The 12,799-nt window shown below is 34.0% G+C and overlaps 1 protein-coding gene across 1 annotated transcript in view; it reads left to right on the forward strand.

Annotated features, from left to right (window-relative positions):
- Positions 1–12,799, forward strand: part of LOC121422565 (fibrillin-1-like) — a 100,351-nt gene that overhangs the window by 38,542 nt on the left and 49,010 nt on the right. Inside the window, 12 exon segments of the mRNA XM_041617711.1 lie at positions 37–150; positions 1,790–1,903; positions 2,778–2,891; positions 4,202–4,315; positions 4,824–4,937; positions 5,892–6,005; positions 6,678–6,962; positions 8,098–8,214; positions 9,621–9,734; positions 10,190–10,471; positions 11,060–11,176; positions 12,594–12,710. Coding sequence (XP_041473645.1) covers positions 37–150; positions 1,790–1,903; positions 2,778–2,891; positions 4,202–4,315; positions 4,824–4,937; positions 5,892–6,005; positions 6,678–6,962; positions 8,098–8,214; positions 9,621–9,734; positions 10,190–10,471; positions 11,060–11,176; positions 12,594–12,710 — 1,716 coding nt within the window.

Here is a 12,799-nt window from a genome sequence, read left to right on the forward strand (position 1 = left end):
TTCATCATATTGAATGTGACACTTTGTATTTTCCAGATACAAATGAATGTGTTTCCTCACCTTGTCGGAATGGCGGTACCTGTATTGATCAGGTCAATGGTTATAGATGTGAATGTCCAACTGGGTTTACTGGAATTATCTGTGAAACTGGTAAGTTGTTTTTATATATATATATATATATATATATGTGTAAAGTTATACATGTACAACAGCTTTTGGCAACTCTTTTTTATTTAAATATTGTAAGAAATGGATGAAGAGAACAATGGTAGGCGTAGCTTAAATCAAGGTTCCCCAGAGCTATCTACCCTTTGGAAAAATTGGTGATGCCGAAAAAATGTCTCTGCCGGGAATCGAACGAATCGAATATATATATATATATATATATATATTCTCTAATGCTTCAAGGGTGATGTTTCATAAAGCTGTCGGAACTCTACCCTTGACTCACGACACGTTCTTGGAAGCTCAATTTGTTTGTCAATAAATTTGATTACCATCAGCAAAAATTAAAAAACAATTAATGTAAAAATTCATGTCTGATTTTTGAGAAGCATATCAATACAATTTTTTTTTTAAATTAGAGTACCTTGATTGTAACTCAAAACTCTGTTTAGTGTTTATCAACACCCCCTGATATTGTTTGTGTTTAAGAGTTGACTCTAAATTATGTTTACAGATTTTGCTCTCTGGAAACCTATGATTTTTTATATGATAGATGGATAGGATTGAAATTTGGTCAGGGATTCAAAGAATTGTAATCAATAGGTTATGATATTGTTAATTTATCAATTCATATTTTTCAATATTATTTTATGCATTATATAAGATTAAGATATCAAGATGAAGATATATTTGTTTTAATATTAACAACCTGATAGCTAAATTGCCTTTGAATTCAAAATAAACAACATTATTTGATTTGAAAATACAATGTGGAAAATTTGAACTACATTGTATATATCTATATACAGTCCGTATTTTATTTATGTTCAGTAATAGAATAATCAAATATTTGTCATGACCAATGCAATTTACATGTAATTGAAATACATTATTTAGTTTACTGCTACAATAGCAATTCCAAGTTCTAGTTGATATCACTTCCATATATGCAAACTATAAATAAATGTAATGATAAAATTTTCCACATTCACACGTATATTGTAATGATATCTCCACATACGCAGATAAAAACGGATGCACGAATGTTACTTTCCTCATTCATAATAATCCTGATACTAGTATTAATAATAATGCTATGTTGCACAAGTGCAAATGCAAAGCACGCGAGGTAAGTGTCGCATTGTGCACTTTTCTTTAGGTATGTGCAGAGTGTGCAAGTTCTGAAGAAACTGAGCTTTCACTGCATTTAATTCTAAACACAACAGAGGAAGTGCAATATTTGTTTTATGCAAGAGCAACAAAGAAACATTAGTCTGTTTTTACAATAGATTTTATGCATATGACATCATAATCTCATAGTGCCCTCCCTCAGAGGATATAGGAATACATGCAAATGGGGTTGTCAGAGTTGTCTCCAACGTGAGAAAGGCAATGGCTTCAGCCTCTAAGATTGTGGCACGACGTTATCAATGCGTAAGGTCTATACATTTTTGTTGCTTTCCTACTCTGACATAACCTCTGGTCTGCTGGAGCATGCAATTTCAATATTTGTTGTGCACCTTTTTGCACAGATTTGCAATGGGTTGAATGTCATATGATGTGTATTCACCAGTCATGATGCTTGAAATAATACACCGCTTTTATGACCCTTCTACATTCACAGATATAAATGATTGCCTCAACAATCCCTGTCTAAATGGAGGATCATGCCAAGATCTTCCTGGTACATTCTTCTGTACATGTGCTCTTGGATATACAGGTTTCAACTGCCAAACAAGTAGGAATATTTGTTTCAATTCCTTTGTTCTTTGGTATATAGTATACAAATATACCAGGCTTTGAGTAAGTATAGCGGTAATTATTCATACGAGGTTGGACTGGCATTACTATGTAGTAATTTTGCCACTACAACCGAGGATGAATAATTCCCTCTATATTTTCAAAATGGAGGCCTGGTATAGTTGTTTTATATCCTACTTTAAAGCAAAAGATCTTGATATCTAGTTCTTGTACTCGGTAGTTTATTCTTTCTGAATCTGAACCAAGATACCTGCTGCGCTGACTGACCTACTTTTCCTGAAGCCACTCGTATTAGTGCTTGCGCCGTCATGATCAGCATATATACATGATTTGATCTATATGAAGGATATAATACATAACATTAATACTCAGGACTTGTAGTGAAAGCATGATAACCATTCTTCATCTTTTGCGACGTAAAACATTTCTCAATTTATTTTTGTAAGGAGCAGGTAAGACGAATAGTGCTTGAAACGGAGGCCGATTATGAAAATGTGATGGCTAAAAGGGCAGCTGCAGAGTATACTAACAATTATGGAAACAATTGTAATAATGATCCTATTCTTATGATATTAAGAAAAATGAAAACAATAATAAGGATATCATTGACAAAAGTAGTAATGACAGTATTAGTACATTAAGAGAATAATGATGGTTATGATAGCCCTAATTATAGAAAATTTTAGATGTTATACCTTTCCCAAGTTATCCTGCATTGTGTGTAAATTGAAAAAATATCTTTAGACAACTATACTTTCAGTTTCATTTTATAGAGATTATAAGTACTTTCATAAAAGATATGGATATGATAGATGGTCAGTGATATACTGCATTTTTTTTCTTCAATTCAGATATCCTTGAGTGCAACAGCAATCCCTGTGTGAATGGTGCTACATGTGTGGATGGTATAAATAGATTTTCTTGCACTTGTGCGGCTGGATTTACAGGAGCTACTTGCGCTGAACGTAAGTCGATATCTTCCTCTATTTTGTCATACTTTTTTTATACAAATTTATGTGATATTGACAGGGCTTAAGTGGGAAAACTACTTGTATTGTGTCAAGTGTCTATGTTCAATATGCTAGAGTTCTTGATCACATGATCAAGGTCGGAGGTCATTTAAAGTCTTTAAATCAACATCAAAATTTTAGGATAATATGTTGAATTTAAAGATAACTTTGAAAGCATAATGTTCCTAGTCTATGACACTAGACAAGACACCATGTACAGTATCTTGGCTGTTGAGAACAACAAATGTTTTTCTTGATATTATAAAAACTTACTAGAGGTTAGACAGATAGGGCAACATGACATAATGATAACAGCACATTGATCGTTTGGTTTGGAGGCCTTTCTATTTTTATGACGATGTACATAGCTATATATATGTATTTGTGTGTGGTATAATAGTAGCCAAGTGCAATGTTTGCCAGTTCAAGTCAACCCCCTTTGAATAAAATTCAATTACAGTGGTGCTAAAAAGTTAGTGAACCCTAGCAGAAAATGCACTCCTTCATGCCGAATGTTGAACGTAGACAGCAGCACTTCAATGTTCAGAGAGCCCAGAAAAAGGAACTTTACCAAATGTGATATTTTATCACCTGACTTCACAATCAAATATCTAAAGATGGCAGATTTTGAACGCTTTTGAATATGTTCATATTCTGGTGGTGTTTACTTTTTAGCACCATTGCATATAGACAATGCAGTAGAATTTGTATACATTCTGTGCCTCATATAAACCTATATCTTATTAGTAGCTTTATATATATCTCTACACTAGCAACCCTCCCCTATTTAACTCTTCATGCGTTACGTTCGCATTATTGCACATCCGTAGGCGTGTTTCGTTCGCATTTTTGCACAACCACACATTTCCCATAGACGTTCCCTGTCCCATTGTTTTTCAAACAATTGCATACCGTACATGTGTACCGATCGACGGATTATCGCAGTTTACAAATTACAGAATCGTTGAGTTTTCCCCCAAAATCAATACATCCTGATCACAGCCAGGAAGTTCATTGAAAAAGGAGAGGACAAAATCAATAAAACCCTCCTCACTAACAATAACATGGCCAGGTTTTATTGTAAGGAGTCTGTGACTCATGGCACGAATGTGAATGAGACCCTAAAATAATGCAACACACACGGGGTTTACAGGTGAACGCATGAAGAGTTAATGAGTTTTGAATCATATCTTAACATTTGGATTTTATATTTGTTATCTTCACGTTTTGATTCACATGCGGTGCATTTCATTTTTTTCTTCTAGGAATTGATTTTTGTTTGGGCTCACCTTGTTCTGTGAGGGCATCTTGTATCTCCGTGGGAGCATCATTCTTGTGTCTGTGCCCACCTGGATTTACCGGACCCACCTGTGATATTAGTAAGTTTTACCCTCTTACTCTTCTCTGCTCTCTAAATTTTCCATTTTCCAGAATTAAATTCCCTCTGTACTTTTTGCCAAATGATTTTGGCTCATATATTCTAGAATATTTGGTTTCAGAAATGGATATTGACCTACATGGAAATTGCATCTTTAACTTAAGTATTTTGCAAAATCATTTGGTCATAGCATTTTCACTTGACATGTGTGTAGAAATTAGGTTTGATTTTGTATTACTTTTTCAAAATATTCAATAAAGGATCATACATGTAGAATACAAAATGAATAACATTTACATCCCCTATGATTTAAGTATGCAATATTGAATTTTTCTCAATCTCTATGAAAGGTATACAATGTTTAAAAAAAACACATATAAAAGGAATCTGATGTCCTTTCTCTGACACATACATGATTCATTTATCTTTTAATCAAGTGAACGATTTGGCCATGATATCATACAGTGTCTTGTTTTGTTTCTTGTAATGCTATTGCATTTCCTTTAAAGACATCAACGAATGCCTCAACAATCCTTGTCTGAATGGGGGAACCTGTGTGGACGGAATCAACTCCTTCACCTGCAATTGCCCTCCAGGATTCAATGGCCAGTTCTGTCAGACAAGTATGTAGCATAATTTCAAAGTTTCAAGCTAAATATTGAGAATGTTTCACTGTCCAATTTCACTTAAAATAAGAGCCTCAATATTTTGCTATATGGAAAACGGGGAAAAGCAATATGGAATTCAGAAAGAATATAAAATTCAAAGAAAACAAATTTTCCAGGCTGTAATACATTGATAAAAATAAATACAGTGAAAATTAGTTCAAAATCCCATGAATAAAAAATCTTGGAAAATGATGGAACATTCTCTACATCATAGTGTTTGCAGTTGCATTGTAAAGAATTTGGTTGCCAAGAATATTTACAATTATACTTCATTTTTCAAGGATTCTTCCCCACTGCTTTATCATAGGGTTATTTCTCTACAATCACTTTTTCGTATATTTTGTAAATGTTGTTGAAGTACATGGAATGTAATGTTTTATTAGAAAACAGATGAACATGGAATTGGCAGTAGATTTATCATGTCAGATGAAGATGTATAGCCTGGGTTTAAGGTAGTCATTTCAACCCCAAATATCTAATATCATAACTGAGAATTAGATGACTTTCCTCAAAGTAATTACATAACTTTATTTAGTATCTCTTTTTTCTTGTACAGCTAATACTTTAATCAAAATTGCAGAGTAATGCAAAACTAAGATTTTGGAGCTAATCAGTTGCTGAATTGCTGTGATAATGATGACTTTATTGTTTAAGCGTTCCTAGGTATGCTAAGTTAACACTGTAGTCAATGGGAATATATATATATTTTACGTATTGCAAAGTATGAAATTATGCTCATGAAATATTTTCAGGGTTTCCTCTTCAATTATATATATTGCATGCACTGAAAGCATGTAGGGCCCCACATTTCATATTTTTTCAAACCTCAACAAAGTTTATACTCATCCCCTTTAGATTGAAGGGGTTTCTACTCTAGAATGATTGTAATTTTTTTTTTAACTTGACTAGATATCAATGAATGTGCCAACTTCCCATGCCAGAACGGCGGTGTCTGTACTGATTTGATCAACGGATTCAGATGTCAGTGTTCTGCTTTCTTCCAAGGCATCGTGTGCACTATACGTAGGTATTCACCCTTTGGGTGATTTGAAGTTCAGTGTTGACCTTTTGGTGTTGGTGTTAGGTCAATTTTACACAATTACAACATCAAACATAAAATGAAGATGGTCCCGAAAAGTCACTCACTAGTTGCTGAGATGTCAATAATGTGATGTGGATCAGTTTTACAAACTCTGAATAAGTTTTGGAGCTAGGGGAAGTAATCCAAAATTCAACACCAAGGCCAACACCGGACTTGAAATCATCCATTGTCCACTGATTTCTGTCATTCTCATTTATACAGGGACCCCCCTGGATTCATTGGGCAAAGTGTTTACCTATTAATTACTGAAGTCTGTAATTCCCATAGGCTTTGTACAGGGACTACCTGACTTTATTATGCAAAGGGTTTAATATTAGCTTAATATCAATTAAAAAATAAGCAAGCGAAGTAATCTATGTTGAGCATGAAAAATCCAAATATGATTAGCTAAATAAAGCTATTATTGGTATATATGTAGTCAAATGTGTATTTTAATTCATTTATGAATTTCATGTTTAATCATTGAGGTCTGACAGCCTAAATGAAAGTAAAATAAAATGTAATTCATACTTCAATTTTAAGGTAGACCACATGCTTATCATAGAATGTGTTCACACTAGTGAATCAACTTTTTTTCACTTCGCATTGAACAGCCCTTGTAATTCAAATGACGGACACGAGCACGGTCCCGAGGACCCTGCGTGTTGAGTTTGACCCGATCAACAACGAACCGGATGCCGTATACGACGTCATCATAACGGCACCGGACGGGACCATCGTTGACATGCGTTCATTCACCGACGCTGATGTGGACAACGACGGACGGGTGAGGGCAGATATCCCTGGACTTGATCCTGACCTCACCTACACGGTGGATCTGCAGGTCCGAACACCGGAAGGGACGTTCACTCTTGATACCATGATGAGTAGTCCACCAGGTAAGATTTAAAGCAAAAACGAATCAGCAGCCCTGTATGTCACCACCTCAAGTCCTGAACTACTCAAATCTGGCCAAGTTCCTAAACCATAATGCAACATTGTGTAGTCTTCTAATAGGCCTACTTCAATGATTACACATTGATGAACTATCCAATACATTTGTACTGCAATAACCAAGTAGCAAAACAGTACTTTTCCTATCAAAACAATTTTATTTCTCAATACGAATAAATTGATAGTCACATTTATTGTCTATATTATAAATAGTTAACCCAAAAGGTGCATTTCAAGACTAGATTCTTATAACATTCAGTACTGGTCAGTTTGCACCCCCTAATGTGGTTTAAGTTATGCAATGACTCTTAGGAACAATTTTCTTCTCTCACCCCATTATTGAGAGAATTACACTGGCTACCTGTCAGGTAAAGAATCACATTTAAGATCCTAATCCTAAAGGTCTTAATGGTCAGGCCCCAAGTTACATCTCAGAACTCTTGAAATTGAAATCCCGATCTCGTGACCATCATCTACGTAGCTCACAAGATACACTCACACTACAAGTACCCCCACACAAGACTAAAGCAACACTAGGAGATATGTCATATCTGATGTCAGCCCCACAACTCTGGAACAAACTTCCCCTCAACATATCTATTCTGATAGTATGTATAGCACCTAGGAAGCTCTTGCAGCGCATAGAATATATAGATATACTTTTTGCGCTATATAAATGCATATTATTATTTTTATTATCAAAATACTCAGTGAACTCAAAATAGTTGAATTATATATCTTGATCCTATAAAGATGAACCCTATTTAGCAGTGAAGCATTCAAAGAAAAAAAATAAACACTTTGCCAAAGTTATTGCTTGAATCGCTTTACAAATCAAGTGCATGTGTTGTACTCAATCAACTATGCCTCTTGTTACATATATGTAGAGAGGTTTATGTAACCCATCAGTACCCAAACCAGCACAGAACTGATTGCTCTTGTTGTTTTGGGTTTGTTATTGATTTGTATTTATTTCTGATTTGTATGTTGAAAATTGATGAACAAATGAAACAAACCAATGAATCCTAATTCAAATTAAGATAGAGTTCACTGCATTTGTAATATTTCTAACCATGACAGGTGCTTGCGATTCGGGACCATGCTTCAATGGAGGAACCTGTACAGAAGCTCCTGGAACTGCTTTAGGCTATACATGTACCTGTCTTCCCAGTTTCCAACAACCAAATTGCTTGATCCGTGAGTAACTTATTTTCCTCATTACTTTCTAATTCATGTTTTCTAAATAATCATTCTACAATCCATACATGTGCAATTATATATGTTTTTTTTAGGGGAAGAGTATGAATCAGATGTGACTATTTATGTCTGAGACCAAACTTTAATACCAAACTTTGATGTCACTATCTAAAAGATATGACAAGGGCTCGAACCATGAACCTCCTGCTTGAATATCTCATTATGGAAAAATCTGTTCAATCTCTTTCAACTATGTTTTAATCATTAATCTTTTATATTATTTGCCTATATCTCCTATCTCCTACCAGTATATATTTCAAAATCAAATGACCATGATTTTAGTACATATCTTAAGGTCTCAGCCCCATCAGCTTGATAAAAGTTGATAATTATCAGCATTGCTTTATTTTGTTTGGTTTGACTTTCTTTTGTTTTATCAAAATAGAAATGATATACATAAGATCAACTTTTTGTATGAAAATTATAGGAAAATTTATGATGATTGCTACTAAAAATGTATTTGCTGCGCCTGAAATTAATTTTGTTGATTAGAGTATTGCTGCAGTGTAATTGTAATTTGTAGAGCAGAAGTGGAACAAATCATTTCAATAAGCCCAACTATTTTGAGACATCCATGTTGTGTTTCTCAGAGAAATAGAAACGAATAGCCGTCCAGTCAGTAAACTTATTTGATTATCTTTCAAGTGATATTGATCAATACTGTAGCTAAACAGCATTTACTGGAAGAAAAGGATGTACGTCAGCAATTTAATTATATCCATTCGTTAACTTAAATGACATAAGCAGCTTTAGACTGTCCATGCTGCTGTCAAAGCCACAGACACAATACATACATGTGAATGTATGGACGAATATAACAAAAGGAATAATATGTGTTTTGCCACCCCAAAACCAACAATAAGTATTTAGATATTTTTGAGCTTGAAAATTCATTTCCTGAACTTTAAAATGATATATTAAAATTGACCGACGATAACCATTACAAGTACTTGATTGAATGCAGAGGAAATTCAGCAAGAGCTTAAAAAAATGAGAAAACAAGGTTTGAAGCTTTGGGTTCACTCAAGCATGAGATGTGCATATTGTGTAATCTCAGTGAAACTTCCAAGCAGTAGTGTCAAAGAAAGTCTTTTATCTTTTCTTTTAGTCAATTCCACAACTTCAAATTTTTACAGTATGAAGAAATATTGCTCTTCCAGAGTTTATTTTTGGTTTTTGGAGACTAAATTACGATTTTTGCTATTTACAGATAACCTTACTTTACTTGGTGACTTATTGGTAGTTTTGGGAGGGTTGTAGGTCACAAACAGTATTTTGTATATTGATATGATAACAATATCAGTTTATTTTTCAAAAATTTCAATATTTTTATCATTGACTTCCAGAAATAAACCCATGTGATAGCAATCCTTGTCAAAATGGAGGTACTTGCCTGAATTCCGGATCATCATTTATTTGTGCATGTGCAGCTGCGTGGCAAGGAAACATCTGTACTTTCCGTAAGTGGTATAAACATGACCTCTTGTTTATTGTTCCCTCATTAACCCTTTAAAACCTAGAGCTTAATGAAATAGCAATTAAATCATAAGCCTAATATTGATTATCTAAAATAGAGAACTCATAATTGATTTGTAAGTTAATTTGCTATTTGATTCATAGTAGTCGGTCTTTATTGTTAATAATAATAATAATACATATGATTTATATATTAGGTATTATTAAATGCTCAAGGCCCTTAGAAGAGAGCAAAACATAAAAATAAAGAGAACTAAGAGAAGTATTAATATTTCCTAAAATTCAAGCATTAGTTATTAGATGCAACGTTGATTAAGTAATATATTTCCCCATGTTTTACTAAAGTGTAATCATTAATTATTTTTTATCAAAATTAAACACTTCATTAACAAATCAATTATTTCATCTCACAGTTTGTGAATGCTTTATTCTCCAACAGCTCGGTCAATACCAATAAATTTCAACACACCAAACCCCAACACCCTCATCATTAGCTACACCCAGCCCCCAGGCCAGTACAGCTCATACGATGTGACGTTGCTAGACATTGTGGGACAACCGGTACAGACTGGTGTAATCAGCCCCGCCCAGATACAGCCAGACGGTACTTTCCGCTACACCTTCAATGGAGTACAGCCCAACACCGCCTACCAGGTGCAAGTGACTGGTCGCACCGCAGAGGGACCTCTCGATATTGGTCGTGCCAACACACAGACGCCGAGTAAGTCTCTTAAAAACACACATTGTATTATGAAACATTCATTTCTTCGAGTCCTCAGCCGTCATTAGCCTATTGAACAACATAAACATAAACCTTTTTTATGCACTTCTGCATTAGCAGATTTTTTTTCTCGAGGGTTTTATTTTATAGGATTTAAAAAGGATTTAAAAGTGTAAGATTCTGTTCACAAAATTCTCTGTGTTTGCACGAAAACCAACTTTTTTTCAAAAGAATCACACAAAATGCACCTTGCTTGCACTGGCTCCTTATCAGGTTTTTGAATACATTTGAAAGTTCTCTTAAAATTCAAATCCTATTTATGGTCATGCTACAAAATATCTTTCTGAATTGATCCAGGCACACACTCCTAGTAGGTCCCTTTATTTCTGCAAATCATCTCTTAACTGTTCCGCTAACCATTAATGTTAGACAAAAGTGAATAGATTGTTTCACATGTTATTTAATTGAAATGCTATTTTGATCTGTCTTGTCATGATAATACCTAGATCTGTGTGACAATATACCCTTTCTCACACAATATCCAACTAAGATGCTATGTATATTTTCCTTTTCTTGAATGATACCAAGATGTGTGTGACATTTCCCCCTGCCTAAATGGAGGATTGTGCCAAAATAATCAAGCAGTATCATCAGGTTATACATGCAACTGTCTTCCCGGCTACTCTGGAATTAATTGTCAAACAGGTAAGCAAGAATTGTTATTTTCCCCCTCCTATTATAGTGGTTGGTTTTATCTGTGTTTGAATCCTCACTGTAGTTATTCATAAATCTTTAAATTGTTCAGTCATAATTGCAGTTTGTTACTAGATTATATGAATATGTTTTGAAATAGATAGGACTTATGATGTGAAATTAAAAAGTGTTTTATACCTTGTTTTTAATTTGAAATCTATTTTTGTCAGGTATCCAGTCAGTAAAAAGAATATTTCCAAAATGGAAGATATCTGCATTTGTTTTAATTTAAAACTCATTCCAAAAGTTTTATTACGATGAATCAACATAGTGGAATGGAATGAAAATGTCAGAACTGTATGGTATAGTCTTTGTAGTTTCCAGATATGAAATAAAAAACTTTGTAAGATAAGAGATCAAAGTGCTTAAAAAAAAAACATTCACAAGAGAGGGTGCTAGATAAATCTAAGAGTTGAATATTTGAATTTTCACAGAAATTTGGCAGTTGAAATATTATTCAATGACTACTACTCTTGTAAGATTGGTATGTTTAGATAATACTCAAGTACTTAAATGTGGATTATTGACCCTTAACCAAAACTCTAGCTGGACTTTAATGTCATTGGTGACATTGGAAAAATCAATTCTTTAGGCCCATATATACCACTTTGTTGTCGAGTTTTAGTATTTATTTTTGGTGGGTAAGTGCTGATATGATGAAGCTAGGGTATTGCAGAGTGCTTTGGAACTTTTGCAAAGAGAAAGGCCCGTATTCTGAATTTAGGTTTAACTTTAATAGATCATGGTCTAACTGCTAAAATTATGGGAAGCCAAATGTTTCAAAATTTTGTTTACAGTGAATGCTTCTCATGTCTACTGTGTTCTTTACTAATTCTTTAATGGTGAAGACAACTGTCATACTTATCCTTCCCAGGCAGTTAATAATATTTTGGGAGTCAGATGTGCTGGTACGTTGAACCTCTACTGTTAGAGATTTATGGCTTTCAATAGTTAAACCACAACTTGAAACCAGAATTTGAAATAAACCTGACTTCAGAATATGGGCCAAAGGCTTTAGTTCTGGTTGCAAGGTTGAAATGTGAAAGAAACTTTATCATAGTGATAAGGAGCAAAAGCCTATAAGTCACGTAATAACTAGTGAATCTAAAAATTATGGACACCGGTTAAATAATAACTAAAAAAACAATTATGATAATAACTTGACACAATTCTTGTGAGAGTCATCTGCACTATTTTGTATGGAATTACACACATAATGATGATCCATCTGTTTCAGCTGTTAGCATTATTTGAATGTGAGAACATTTAGAGTGGTAATTTGCTTTAGATGATATGAATATGATATTTTCTTAAATATGAATCAAAGAACTCACAATATTTTTGCAATCTTTCCCCACAACTTGAAAAGATATCAACGAGTGTTTCAGTAATCCTTGTACAAATGGAGGCACATGTCAACAGCCTTTCATCAATGCATTCCGATGTGCCTGTCTTCCTCAATTTACTGGAACCACTTGTCAGATTCGTAAGTATCCATCAAATAAATTTCAAAATATCGACTAAGCATTATAAAAATATCAATAATGATTTCGATAATTTTGACATGGTTGGTCC

Source organism: Lytechinus variegatus, chromosome 10 (assembly GCF_018143015.1).
Source record: "Lytechinus variegatus isolate NC3 chromosome 10, Lvar_3.0, whole genome shotgun sequence".
NCBI lineage: Eukaryota > Metazoa > Echinodermata > Echinoidea > Temnopleuroida > Toxopneustidae > Lytechinus > Lytechinus variegatus.